Source organism: Polypterus senegalus, chromosome 6 (genome assembly GCF_016835505.1).
Source record: "Polypterus senegalus isolate Bchr_013 chromosome 6, ASM1683550v1, whole genome shotgun sequence".
In the NCBI taxonomy this organism is placed as follows: Eukaryota; Metazoa; Chordata; class Cladistia; order Polypteriformes; family Polypteridae; genus Polypterus; species Polypterus senegalus.
In genome coordinates this window covers 125,807,441-125,822,871 of record NC_053159.1, presented here as the reverse complement: position 1 = coordinate 125,822,871, position 15,431 = coordinate 125,807,441, and the positions used below count along the sequence as shown (strand labels likewise).

The 15,431-nt window shown below is 38.5% G+C and overlaps 1 protein-coding gene across 1 annotated transcript in view; it reads left to right on the top strand.

Moving 5' to 3' along the window:
- The window catches only part of sarm1 (sterile alpha and TIR motif containing 1), a 32,352-nt gene that overhangs the window by 2,229 nt on the left and 14,692 nt on the right, over positions 1-15,431 (top strand). Inside the window, exons 3-6 of the mRNA XM_039757077.1 lie at positions 121-486; positions 5,829-6,447; positions 9,911-10,123; positions 15,069-15,160. Coding sequence (XP_039613011.1) covers positions 121-486; positions 5,829-6,447; positions 9,911-10,123; positions 15,069-15,160 — 1,290 coding nt within the window. The remainder of the gene's footprint in view (positions 1-120; positions 487-5,828; positions 6,448-9,910; positions 10,124-15,068; positions 15,161-15,431) is intronic.

Below are 15,431 nucleotides of genomic sequence, written 5' to 3'. Positions count from 1 at the left end.
AGCATACAACAAATGATCCCCTGGATGCTGGGGCCTTGTTGAAGAACATATTGCTTTTAGTTGTTGCTCTCTCTTGCCGTTGTTTGTCTATAAAGTCTACAGATTTCTCTTCATGTTCAGCTCCACCAGCCTTACAGTTCCTGACTGCAGGAGCCAACAAGAATCTCTGGCAGCATCACCAGGCCTGAGTGCTGATGTCGTGGATGCGATGGATGCTGCACTCCCGCCGCTGAGGGAGGCTCTGCGAAAACTGAAAGCGGCCACCTGTGTCTCTGAAACCAAGTGGGCAATTGCTGATATCTTCCACCAGGTGGAGGCAGCATGGGTCTTGCCAGCAGTGGGCAGAAAGGTAGCTGAAGAGATCTGCCACACCATCCGACTTGAAGGGGGACTGGACCTGCTTCTCCAGTTACTTCAGAGTGCTGAAACTGATGTCAAGCGGGAATCTGCCAAGTTGCTGGAGCAAGTTCTTGTGGCAGAGAACAGGTAAATTCTGGAACTCTATTACTAGTAAAGTAAAATGTATACATTATATATTAGAAGACAGCTAGATCGTGTTTGCTGGCAGTCAAGTGTTTCACATTTGTGCTCATGATGTAGTATAATTAGCATACCTATAATCTCATACTATTTAGGGGTGACATTTTAAATAATAAAGTTTTTGTAATGAAACTATTTGGTTTCTGTAGACTATGTAGTTGGTCTAATGTTTAAATCGTTTTTGATTGCAATTGCATACTGTAAACAAGCGCTTTATAGCGCCCGACCCGGCATAGAATACGCAGAGGCACGTGTTCACACTCAAAGGCTTTTTTATTTTTCTTCAGCTGTGTGGCACGGGGAAAAGCACAGTCCAAAGCACAAACACACAAAAAACCAAGCTTTCCTGCTCCACCACTCCTCCCAGGCAACCTCGTCCTCTTCCTCCCGATTCTGGCCTCGATTGCTGGGAGGCAGGCCCTTTTATGCCCCACCCGGAAGTGATCCAGGTGCCTGACCAGCTAGTCTTAATTGCACCTCCGGGTGGGGCTGATAAACCGTCCAGTGTGGTGGCTGGATCTCTGCAGCACCCCCTAGCGGCCACCCCATCTCCCAACCGGGCTGCTGTGGTGGACTCCATGTCCCATGGAGCCACGGGGGAGATTGAGGAGGAATCCACTGACTGGGAGACTGTCCCCAAGCGCCCCGGGGGAGGTATTGCAAAGTCCATGATGGCTCCCCTGGGACGTATGCATCAGAGGCGTCCCGGCCGGGCATGGGACCCGGCTGTCCGTCACAATACTTAATAGGTCTTTTCCATTATTACCATGAGTTGTGCAAATTTTCAACTGAAATATATTACCATTCATACATTTTTCTAAACTGATGCAGAGGCAATGGGTTGTAAGCCTACTCTGGTACTAATGGCCTTCAAATAGATTCAAATAGAATTTAGTCTCCTTCACATTCCGTACACTTTATTGTGTTGTACATTTAATTTTAAATGGATAAATTTGCATATTGCCCGCCCATCTACACTCAGTTACCCATAATGATTGAGTAAAAAAACATTTTCAGGAAGTTTTGCAAATTTATATAAAAATAACAAACCTGAAATCTCCTCATTCATATAAGTATTCAGACCCGTAATTCTGTAGTTTGTAATAGTCCCTTCGGCAGCAATTACAGCTTCAGGTCTTTTTAGGTAAGGCTCTACAAGTTTTGCACCTGGATTTGGGCAGTTTATCCCATTCTACCAGGAGATCCTCTCAAGCTCATTTATATTGGATGGGAAGCATCTGTAAAATTTCCATCTTCAGGTCTCTCCAAAGATGTTCCATGGGGTTTAAATATGAGCTTTGGCAGGGCCACTCAAAAACTGTTAAGTGACATGTATGGAACTGCTCTTGGCTGTATGTTTAGGGTCATTGTGCTAAAAGGTGGACTGTCAAGAACATAGGGCTTTTAGATGTTGCTCTCTCTTGCCGTCTTTGTCTATAAAGTCTACACTACAGATTTCTCTTCATGTTCAGCTCCACCGTTTGTGTGCACTGTGGAATAAGTTTTCTTCAAGGATCTTTCTGTATTTGGCTACATTCATCCTTCCCTCAAATCTGACCTGTCTTCCTGTCCCAGGCTCTGAGAAGCACCCCATATCATTATGTTGCCACCACCATGCTTTAACATAATGATTGTATTAAGCAGATGGTGAGCACAGCTTGGTCTTTGCCAGACATATTGCTTGGAGTTCTTCTGAAAGAGTTCAGTTTTTGTCTCACCAGAGTATGGAATTGTTAAATATTGTTTGGCAAACACTAAGCATGCGGGTGCACTCTTTTTTTTATTTTATTTAAGAGTGGCTTCCATCTAGCCACTCTGCCTTAAACTCCTGGTTGATGGAGTGCTGCCGAGATGGTCGTCCTTCCAACAAGTTCTCCTGTCTCAGTAGAGTATTTCTGAAGCTCTGTTAGAGTGAGGATTGAGCTCTTGGTCACCTCCCTTACCAAGGCCCTTCTCTGGTTTATCAGTTTAGCCTGATGGCCAGCTCTATGAAGAATCCCACTGGTTCCGAATTTATTTTTGTTTCACAGTTATTGTGGTCAATGATGTTCTATGTCCCAACACAATTTTTTTTATCGCTGAGGTCTAAAGAGAGTTCCTTGGTCTTTGTGACTTGATTTTTGACATGCAGTGTTAATTAATTAATTAATTGTTAATTGAACTTTATATACATGGATGTGTGCCTTTCTAAACAATAACCATTCACTTCAGTTTGCCAATGGTGGATTCTGATCGAGTTCTAAACATATCCAAAGGGTAATTTAAAGCAAGCAGGATGTGCTTCACCACAAAAGATGTGCTGCAGCAAAGGGTCAAAATACCTGTATACAATTGAATTCAGAAGTTCCTATACATAGGGTGAATTCTTTAAAACTTGCTTTCTAACCCCTCCAGAAATTCTATACTAACAAATTGTAAATTTGAGCCAAACATTTTAGGTCACCTTCCACAAGCTTCTTACAGTTAAGTTGCTGGAATTTTGGTCCATTCCTTCAGACAGTACTGGTGTAACTGGGATAGGTTCATAGGCCTCCTTGCTCGCACATGCTCAGTTCAGCCTCCAAATTTTAAATTGGATTGAGGTCAGGGCTTTGTGATGGCCACTCCAATACCTTGACCTAGTTGTCCTTAAGCCATTTTGCCACAACTTTGGAAGTATGCTTGGGCTCATTGTCCATTTAGAAGACCCATTTGCGACTGAGGTTCAATTTCCTTGCTGAGCTCTTGAGATGTTCCTACAGTATAACTACATAATTTCCTTCCTCATGATGCCATCTATTTTGTGAAGTGTACCAGTCCCTCCTGCAGCAAAGCACCCCCACCACATGATGCTCCCATCCCTATGATTTACATTTAGGATGGTGTTCTTTGTTTTGCAAGCCTCACCCTTTTTCCTCCAAACATAACGTTGGTCATTATGGCCAGACAGTTCGATCTTGGATTCATCAGACCAGAGGACATTTCTCCAGAAGGCAAGATCTTTTTCCCATGTGCTATTGCAAGCTGTACTCTGGCTTTTTTATGGCGGCTTTGGAGCAGTGTTTTTTTTCCTTGCTGAGGAACCTTTTGGGTTATGTCGATATATGACTCATTTCACTGTGGATATAGATACTTGTCCTTCTGTTTCCACCACCATCTTCACAATATCCTTTTCTGTTGTTCTGGGATTGATTTGCAAAAGTACGTTCTTCTCTAGGAAAAAGAATACGTCTCTCTCCTGAGCAGTGGCCATGTGGTCCCATGGTGTTTATACTTGCATATTATTGTTTGTACAGATGAATATAGAACCTTCAGGCATTTGGAAATTTTTTCCAGTGATGAACAAGATTTATGGAGATCTAAAATGATTTTTTATGAGGTCTTGGTTGATTTCTTTTGATGTTCCCATTATGTCCAGCAAAGAAGCAGTGAGTTTGATGGTAGGTCTTAATATACATCCACATGTTGACTCCAGTTATTCTAATTGGCTATCAGAAGCAAATTGTTTAATTGCCTAAAGGCTTGACATCACTTTTTGGAATTTTCCAAGCTGTTTAAAGATACAGTTAACAAAGTGTTATGTAAACTTGTTACCAACTGGAATTGTGATAGTCAATAAAAAAGTGAAATACCCTGTCTGTGACCATTGTTGGAAAAAATTCCTTTTGCCCGGCACAAAGTAGATTTCATAAACAATATGCCAAATTTATAGTATGCTAATATAAAATCTGTAGGAAGGTTATAAAATGAGTTGTAAAGAATTCACCCTAAGTATATGGAAACTTCTGACTTCAACTGTAAATGAGAGATTTGAGATTTTGATTTTGTTTATAATAAATTTGCAAACCTTTCTGAAAACTTATTTTCACTTTGTCATTATGGATTATTGAGTATATATTGGTGGACAAAAATGGCAAATTTATCCATTTAAAATTAAATCTGCCATTAAATAAAGTGTATTGAAAATAAAGTGGTCTGAATACTTTGTGAATCCACAGCCCTTACAACTGTTAAGTTACCATTTATTTAAAATGAGTGAATGTAGTTTTTTGGTAATTCAAATCTTCATCTGCCTCCTTTCCAGCAGATAATGCATTAGCCATAGCAGATACAACCTTCAGTTTTGATTGTTTTTAGAAATGATGCTATACTACATTTTTTTTTCCATTATCTGTAACTTTATTTTTAAATCTTTTGTAAGATGTAGAGTATCATGTTGCTGTCAGTCTCATAGTTGAAGGTAATCCTGTCTTTGTATTACATGCTAAGTGTTATACCAGGAAACATCATCTGGTATTTTTAAAGCAAGCATGATTACTACAATATATTAAACCTTCCTGCATTATGAAGGCAGTCATATCACAAACCAATATTAAAAATGACTATCCTACAAGACATATTGGAGGAGAGTAGGTTCATCTTGCACACTGGGGAAATTCCAAAGGACTGGAAAATAGCAAATAGTACTCCATTATATAAAAATGGTGACTGGGCAAATCCAAGCAACAACAGGCCAGTAAGCTTAATGTTTATCACAGGCAAGTATCAAAGATTGTGGCAGAAGTAAATGTCCTGCTCTGTGCACACTAATGCTGAAAAAACGGTAAGTAAACCACAAAAAAGCTTCTACAGGACTAATATGACTTATTCTGATCAGGGTGTGTGTATGTAATGTGTGGAACTGTATTTAGAATTTTGGTTTTGATTTTCATTTTGTCACTATCGTTTCTGTGGTCATTGTCAGTTCACTTTAAGATTCAGTGGGTGTATAATTCTATATGTGTGGCGTCTATAATTTCGGCATATGAATACATTTTGTCTGTAACCTTTTAAAGGTCATTTAGGATTTGTTTACTTTATATGCTCTTCCTATTCATATTTACTTAATTATTAATAGTTTTCTCATTTCTTTTTATCCAACTTTTTAAAAATTGAGCATTTTGCAAAACAACTACATTAAATGAAATGACATGACAATGTATTATTACAGAAACCACATATGAATAATGTTTTCCACAGAAAATGAGTTGGGGCTAGGGAAAAAAAATTACAATATTCAGGAAAAGCTATTTTATAAATTGCTGCCTCCTCTTTTACAAACTGCAGATTTGTATGCATCCTTCAAATGTTTCCAATTATGGTGTTTACATTATTGACATGCATACAGGTCCCGTGAATTTGCAGGATTCACATTCTCTGACTGGTTGAGATCAGCAAAAAAATAGTACTTTGATTCAGAGTCATAAACATTTCTGTAGAATCCAGCAGTAAATAGAAATAAATTTAAAATGTTTTGCTTTTTTCTACAGAGATCGCATAGCTCGGATGGGTCTGGGTGTAATTCTGAACCTGTCCCGTGAACGTGACGATGCCCAGCTCATAGTGAGCACTTCAGGGATCCTGGAACACATGTTCAAACACACAGAAGAGACTTGCTTTCAGCTAATTACCAATGGAGCCTTAGATGCTGTGCTATACTGGTGCCGTAGTACTGACCCAGCTGTTCAGCAACATTGTGCTGTGGCTCTTGCCAACTGTGCTATGCATGGTGGCCACACCTGCCAGCGATTGATGATTTCTAAACAGGCGGCTGAATGGTTGTTTCCACTGGCCTTCTCCAAGGAGGATGAGCTGATACGTTTTCATGCGTGTCTGGCTATTACTGTGCTGGCTGCTAATAAAGAGATTGAAAAAGAAGTAGTCCGCTCAGGCACACTGGAACTTGTTGAGCCCTTTATTGCTTCACTTGATCCTGATGAGTTTGCCTGCAATCTCCTGCAAAATGTAAATAACACCCAAGGCAGAACGGCTGCTGACCTACAGCTCTTGATTCCATTGTTGGATGGCTCGCGTGTGGAAGGGCAGTGCATTGCAGCATTTTATCTCTGTGTTGAAGCTGGAATCAAGTCACGACAGAACAATACAAAGGTAAAATGACTCAGATGTCAGGAGTGACTTTGGTGAGGAGTAGAAGTGTTTTGCAAGAGCTTGAATGCAGACTAAAACTGTCAAGTTTAACTTTGGTACCACAAAGTTTGAGCAAATGTAGCAATATCTAAGGAGGATATACCAGTATAAGCTTTTAAGAGTGGAGACAGTTGAGGAGCAGTGGAACAGGTTTAAACATGTTTTACAGGTAATGACAGAACAATACAAAGGTAAAATGTCTCGGATGTCAGGAGTGACTTTGGTGAGGAGTAGAAGTGTTTTTCATAAGCGTGAATGCAAAGACTAAAACTGTTCATTTTAACTTTGGTAGCACAAAGTTTGAGCAACTATATAGCAATATCAAAGGAAGATAGACCAGCTTTTAAGATTGGAGACAGTTGAGGAGCAGTGGAACAAATTTAAACATGTTATACAGGTAATGCAGGACAGATACATACCTAAATTTGGAATTAATAAAAAAATTGCAGTGGGTTAATAAAGAGTTAAAAATAGAAGCTGCAAAGGAAAAAAACGCTGTATAAAGTGTATAAGACTAATAACTCCAATGTGAATTGTAGGATATATGACAATATGAGGGCAACCATTAAGAAGAATATTAGGGAGGCTAAAAGACAGAGAAGAATATAGCATATAAGAGGAAAGACAACGCAAAGACATTTTATCAGTATTTTAGCAGTAAAAGATCAGTTAAGGGTGAGGTGAAGTGCATCAGGAATAGAAAAGGGGATTTAAAAAATGCAGGCATTGTAATAGTGGTTGCTCTAAATAAGCCTTTTTCTGAGGTCTTCACAAGTGAGGAAGTAGATTACCTCTAACTGGTAAATGGGACTACTAAGGAGGTACTAATTGATTTGGAAATTGGAGAAGTACTGCTCAGATTAGAAATCAAACAAATCTTCAGGACCAGCTAATATTTACCCTCAAGTGGTAGTGGTAGTCCAGGAGAGAGAGATATATATATATATATATATATATATATACACACACTAATATATATATATATATATATATATATATAAACCCCGATAGGTGAAAATCCGCGAAGTAGAAACCATATGTTTGTATGGTTATTTTTATATATTTTAAGCCCTTATAAACTCTCCCACACTGTTTGTTTATATATATATATATATATATATATATATATATATATATATATATATTTATTCATGGCACTGTTATACAGCATAAAACCTTTGTATTCTCTTAGATATTAGGTGAGATTCATTGAAATTATGTATGTAAACACACTTTATATACAGTAAAACCTAAATATTACTTTAAAGATATCAAGCTTCTCCGATATCACATGTTACAGAGATTACGATAGACAGGCCACCAGCAATAAATACGTACAATGCAAGAAAAATTGTATACAGTAAATGTGTGTACAGTGACACTAAATGTACGTACATGTACTAAGTACTGTAAGTAGAAAATTAATTATGGTTACTCACCAACAATGACATGACGACTTGTCCGATAACAATGAGTTTAGTTTTACTGTACAACAAAGGACAGCACTACAGCTCTTCTAAAGGAGCCTCTTCAGGCGACTGTGTAGCACCACCGTTGTTGTTCTTCCGGCAGTCTTCAATCCAAATCCCTAAAGTAGATTCCATCTGAACTACTGCCTTATTATGTCCACTTACAACTCGTTTTGCACCCTGGTTAAAAGGACACTGCGGCCGTAGATCTTATATTCTTTTCCGCCTTTTTAAACAAAAAGAATCGTGGACTCATTGATGCCGTAATGGCGTCCTACAGCGGTGTAGCTTTTCCCTTCCTTCAACATATCCAAAACTTTTACCTTTTCTGCAATTGTTAGCATCTTCTGTTGGCGCTTGGGCACGGCCCCTGAAGCAGTAGCAGGAGCAGATCGTTTTGGAGCCATAACGAAGGGCTTGTCTATGCACAAAGATAAACACAAAAGAGCACAAAAGTTAACTCTTAACACAGCGAAACACAATGCTGAATGAGCGAGAAAAGACTTCCTGGTTACTGTAACGCCGTGGAATCGAATTCGGCACTCTGTCGCTAAGCCATTCAGCACACAGGAACTTAACTGCATGCTCTGATTGGTTAGCTTCTCGGCCATCAACCAATAGTGTCCCTTGTATGAAATCAGCTGGGCAAACCAACTGAGGAAGCATGTACCGGAAGTAAAAAAACCCATTGTCCGCAGAACCTGCGAAGCAGCGAAAAATCCGCGTTATATATTTAGATATGCTTACATATAAAATCTCGAAAGTTGAAGCGATATAGCGAGGGATTACTGTAATATATAATAGACAGCATACAGGCTTGGGCAGATTTGTGGCAGATGAAATGTAATGTCAGTAAATGTAAAGTATTACACATAGGAAATAAAAAATATTAGGTTTGAATACATAATGGGAGGTCTGAAAATCGACATTACACCTTATGAGAAGGATTTAGGAGTCATAGTGGACTCTACACAATCAACTTCCAGACAGTGTTCAGAAGCCATTAAGAAGTCTAACGGAATGTACGGTTACTGTATATAGCACAGTGTGTAGAGTACAAGTCCAAGGAGGTTATGTTTAAGGTTTATAATGTACTCTTGAGGCCTCATCTTGAGTACTGTGTACAGTTTTTGTCTCCAGGCTACAAAAAGGACACCGCAGCGCTAAGAAAGGTCCAGAGAGGAGAGACTAGGCTCAATCCAGTGCTACAGGGGATGAATTATGAAGAAAGAAAAAAAGAGCTGAGCCTTTTCAGTTTAAGCAAAGGAAGATTAAGAAGTGACATGATTGAAGTGTTTAAAATTATGAAGGAATTAGTACAGTGGATGGAGACTGTTATTTTAAAATTAGTTCATCAAGAAAAAGGGGACAAAGTTGGAAACTTGTTAAGGGTAAATTTCACACAAACATTTGGAGGTTTTCCTTTACACAGAGAACCATAGACACTTGGAATAAGCACACCAAGTAGTGTGGTAGACAGCACGAATTTAGGAACTTTAAAAACTCTACTTTTTTAGAAGAATTAAGTGGATAGTACTGGCAAGCTTTGTTGGGCTGAATGGCCTGTTCTCATCTAGATTGTTCTAATGTTATAATACTAAATATTACTGCTCTAATCAAAAATTGATCAAATTTCGTACATGGAGTTTAACTCGTTTCATATGATTTGAGTTCTGTCTTTTGGAGAAAAAAGTGGTGATTTATACTAAACAGATTTGTCCAAGTTTCAACCTAGTCTCTCCTGTCCATGTAGCCCAGCTATGATCCAAATAGTCTTGCACTGCTGTAATGTAAGATATGGTTGGGTGTAAACTGATTTTGAAAATTGAAGGAGATCATCTATAAAAACCAGGAACGATGAATGTGTTGTTTTTTTGTTTTTTTTTAAATAAATATTTGGATTTTATTACCCTCTTTTCTTAATTTCTATAGTAAAACATGTCTGATTCTTACAGGTATTTCAGGAGATTGGTGCTGTGCAAAGTCTCAAGAGGTTGGTGAGCTACTCCAGAGATGGTATCACATCAGGTCTTGCTAAACGGACACTAAGAATGATGGGAGAAGACATTCCACGCCGCATTTCACCCACTGTACCCAACTGGAAGCCAAGTGAAGTGCAGACATGGTTGCAACAAATAGGTTTCATGTCTTATATTGAGCGCTTCCAGGTAAGTGTGTAGTAATGCTGTTTTATTGTATCAGTGAAAACAAAAACTGTGATGAATGATAGTAAGAAATGGTGTCATCAGTTTATAGAGGTTGTGATATTTGCAGGGTTTCTGTATTTTTTGCACGTCCTTCAGAATTATTGCATATTGTTTTTAGAATAAAGTTGGTTAATACTTTTGAATTAAATGAATTAATCCAATTAATGTTTTGAAATTTTTTTTTAACCAAATAGTACAGTTAAACAGTTTAGCAAATGCCATGTATAGTCAAAATATATTATAATGATCTGACCAAAAATCTCCACAAAGCAGGGTGCCTCAAGAGCTGAGTCCTGACAGGAGGCATGTAAATAGAGCTGTTCAGAACATTGTGGATGGGCACAGAGGAGCTGCAGCAGCTCATTCTCGATGCAAAACAGCAACTGAGATGCCAAGGGGCAGGGATTGGGAAGAAAGCTAGGTGCAAAGAAAAACTGGTGTGCTTTTCAATTTGGATGGTGATAATGCCACAAGGCTATGTGCAACGCAGTGAATTTGTCTGCCATGTCAGAGCTGAACTTGGGCCTGTGGGAGTGTGACATATAAAGCTCCCATGGAATGCTAAACTGAAAGAAATGCTATAACAATGTAATTGTTAATTGATCTCCTTAGTGTTAGACTCAAGCATTACTCGGGCTGTAAAAACAGTGCTAAAAAAGTTAGTCCCGAGTGTCACTCTGGTAACGGTGTAAATGCGTTTTGCATAAGATCTGAGGTTACTTGCATCAACAATATGTCAACTGGCAACTGAGGAAGCATGTACCGGAAGTAAAACCCATTGTCCGCAGAACCTGCGAAGCAGCGAAAAATCCGCGTTATATATTTAGATATGCTTACATATAAAATCTGCGAAAGTTGAAGCGCGATATAGCGAGGGATTACTGTAATATATAATAGACAGCATACAGGCTTGGGCAGATTTGTGGCAGATGAAATGTAATGTCAGTAAATGTAAAGTATTACACATAGGAAATAAAAAATATTAGGTTTGAATACATAATGGGAGGTCTGAAAATCGACATTACACCTTATGAGAAGGATTTAGGAGTCATAGTGGACTCTACACAATCAACTTCCAGACAGTGTTCAGAAGCCATTAAGAAGTCTAACGGAATGTACGGTTACTGTATATAGCACAGTGTGTAGAGTACAAGTCCAAGGAGGTTATGTTTAAGGTTTATAATGTACTCTTGAGGCCTCATCTTGAGTACTGTGTACAGTTTTTGTCTCCAGGCTACAAAAAGGACACCGCAGCGCTAAGAAAGGTCCAGAGAGGAGAGACTAGGCTCAATCCAGTGCTACAGGGGATGAATTATGAAGAAAGAAAAAAAGAGCTGAGCCTTTTCAGTTTAAGCAAAGGAAGATTAAGAAGTGACATGATTGAAGTGTTTAAAATTATGAAGGAATTAGTACAGTGGATGGAGACTGTTATTTTAAAATTAGTTCATCAAGAAAAAGGGGACAAAGTTGGAAACTTGTTAAGGGTAAATTTCACACAAACATTTGGAGGTTTTCCTTTACACAGAGAACCATAGACACTTGGAATAAGCACACCAAGTAGTGTGGTAGACAGCACGAATTTAGGAACTTTAAAAACTCTACTTTTTTAGAAGAATTAAGTGGATAGTACTGGCAAGCTTTGTTGGGCTGAATGGCCTGTTCTCATCTAGATTGTTCTAATGTTATAATACTAAATATTACTGCTCTAATCAAAAATTGATCAAATTTCGTACATGGAGTTTAACTCGTTTCATATGATTTGAGTTCTGTCTTTTGGAGAAAAAAGTGGTGATTTATACTAAACAGATTTGTCCAAGTTTCAACCTAGTCTCTCCTGTCCATGTAGCCCAGCTATGATCCAAATAGTCTTGCACTGCTGTAATGTAAGATATGGTTGGGTGTAAACTGATTTTGAAAATTGAAGGAGATCATCTATAAAAACCAGGAACGATGAATGTGTTGTTTTTTTTTGTTTTTTTTTAAATAAATATTTGGATTTTATTACCCTCTTTTCTTAATTTCTATAGTAAAACATGTCTGATTCTTACAGGTATTTCAGGAGATTGGTGCTGTGCAAAGTCTCAAGAGGTTGGTGAGCTACTCCAGAGATGGTATCACATCAGGTCTTGCTAAACGGACACTAAGAATGATGGGAGAAGACATTCCACGCCGCATTTCACCCACTGTACCCAACTGGAAGCCAAGTGAAGTGCAGACATGGTTGCAACAAATAGGTTTCATGTCTTATATTGAGCGCTTCCAGGTAAGTGTGTAGTAATGCTGTTTTATTGTATCAGTGAAAACAAAAACTGTGATGAATGATAGTAAGAAATGGTGTCATCAGTTTATAGAGGTTGTGATATTTGCAGGGTTTCTGTATTTTTTGCACGTCCTTCAGAATTATTGCATATTGTTTTTAGAATAAAGTTGGTTAATACTTTTGAATTAAATGAATTAATCCAATTAATGTTTTGAAATTTTTTTTTTTTTTTAACCAAATAGTACAGTTAAACAGTTTAGCAAATGCCATGTATAGTCAAAATATATTATAATGATCTGACCAAAAATCTCCACAAAGCAGGGTGCCTCAAGAGCTGAGTCCTGACAGGAGGCATGTAAATAGAGCTGTTCAGAACATTGTGGATGGGCACAGAGGAGCTGCAGCAGCTCATTCTCGATGCAAAACAGCAACTGAGATGCCAAGGGGCAGGGATTGGGAAGAAAGCTAGGTGCAAAGAAAAACTGGTGTGCTTTTCAATTTGGATGGTGATAATGCCACAAGGCTATGTGCAACGCAGTGAATTTGTCTGCCATGTCAGAGCTGAACTTGGGCCTGTGGGAGTGTGACATATAAAGCTCCCATGGAATGCTAAACTGAAAGAAATGCTATAACAATGTAATTGTTAATTGATCTCCTTAGTGTTAGACTCAAGCATTACTCGGGCTGTAAAAACAGTGCTAAAAAAGTTAGTCCCGAGTGTCACTCTGGTAACGGTGTAAATGCGTTTTGCATAAGATCTGAGGTTTACTCGGGCTATAAAGTGTCAACAGTGGTGGCTCTGAGGCTAGGGATCTGCACTGGCAATCGGAAGGTTGCCGGTTCGAATCCTGTAAATATCTCTGTTGGGCCCTTGAGCAAGGCCCTTAACCTGCAATTGCTGAGCACTTTAAGTAGTGAGAAAAGCGCTATATAAATGCAAAGAATTATTATTATTAACAGCATTAGTAATGGTTATTGGCAAGACTTGTGTAAGCGTCAGGCTGGAGCATTACCCGGGTAATGGTGTAGATGCGTCTTCTCCTAGCCTCATAATGGAGTCTTGTAAGAAATGCCTCTCGTCCACTTTCGTGAAGAAGTAAATCTGACTTCAGGCAGTGAAATTGAAGCGGTCTGGGAATCCAAAAGTGACACTCACACATGTGCGGTGTACTGTTCATGCTATATTTATTACTATACTTTGTACACTTTTTTAACTTTGTGTTTTGCATGTTTTACAGTAGAAAGGTAAGATTTAATTAAATTTTTTCAAGGCAAAAAGTGCAATAGAACAAATGTTATGCTAAGGAGGCTACTATGAACATCACAATTCATTATTAATACATTCTAAAACTACGGTTGGCAATGTGATATTACTGTAAATGAAAAAGAAATCTGTCAGTTTCAGATCTCTTGGGTCTCTTAACTTGTAGCTACAGATCCCTGTGTAGATTTGATTACAAGAGTTGATTATAAGGATCCTTGGAAACACATTTTGCCTGTTTTTGCTCATTTTTATTGAAAGTCTGCACTTTTTTTACCACACTACTGTGTAGTGTATCCCAGTCACATGCCATACATTATGGCATTGTCAGTTTAAATTATAATCCCATTCAAAGAATCATGTGGCTTCAGACAAGATAGAGGTATTAAGTGTTTTCTTCAGAATGTAATTTATGTTGATTTTACACCATACTGTGTACGATGTAAAAGTGGGAAGTAAATCTTGTTTTTTTTTTTTTGTCTTTGAAATATTGATACAAAGTAAACTCCAAAGTACAGTAAAGCACAAAATAAATCTAGGTTTAAAACATACTTTTCATTAATGGTGTATTATGTTATAACCACAAGGGGGCACCACTGAGCCCCAAACCACGGATAATAATAATGCCCAACACAATTCTTGTTTGAAATAAGTTATTTGTTTGTCATCCACACATTTCCAACAATCACCAGTCAAAAGATCAATAGAAAAATACAAAATCGGATCAATTTCTTCTGCCTTCTTTCCTTCCTCCAAGACTGTCACCCGGTGCCTCATGATTCTGACTCCCCGATGTGTGGTGGTGGGTTCCTTTTCAAGCAAGACCGGAGACTGCTTCCAGTGTCATTGTACTGAATTCCAAGGGCACTTCTGGGTTATGTGAAAACCAATATTGGCACCCAAGGATTGCGACCTGGCTGTACTTTTACACTCCAATTCCCATGTATCCCTGCAGGTGTCTTGATTTAGAACACCCTCGAGGAACACTGCTACATTCCTTGTGGGGTGCCAACTGCTCCCAGTATCCATGTTCACCCAGTTCATTCATTACAGTTTGATCTTATCAGGGACGAAGATTATAGGCTGTTCCAGTCAGGTTCTGTCTCTACTCCTGCACTCCTTTCACTATGGTGACCTGGCTAGGCAAGATCTTCGTCTCCTTCCTGGTCAGAATACCCGTCTGTCTTCTGTGACACTTACAATGTTTAAAGAATTTATCTAAGGCCTAATTTTTCACATTGTAATGAAGTCTTATTGAGTTTTTTAACCTTTTTAAAATATCTAAATCGTAATGGGTTTGCATGGTCGTGCATGCAATTTCATTAACAAACGAACTTACAAAGTAAAGTAACTCATGCGTGTTTGCTGTTAAATTTCCTAAACAGGGACTCCAGGTGGACGGGGACCTTCTGTTACACTTAACAGAGCAAGACCTCAGCACTGACCTTGGAATGACCACTGGACTCACAAGGAAGAGGTCAGACTCTATTTTATCAGAAATTAACTATTTTTCTTAATGATTGTATTCTAAAGCTAGAGCCTTTTCTAAGTTGTATATCTCATTCTCATTGACTGCATTCATCACTCTCAATTTTTCTCTTATGTATTGGCAAATCTCAATTTACTGAAGTGTAGAGTTATTTCTGCATTATGTATACAATGTCTAAACTGACATCAGGGTCCATGTAGTTTTATGGCTGCAACCAGTCTTTGAATGATTATGGTAGCTTATGTTAGGTATGAGTAAA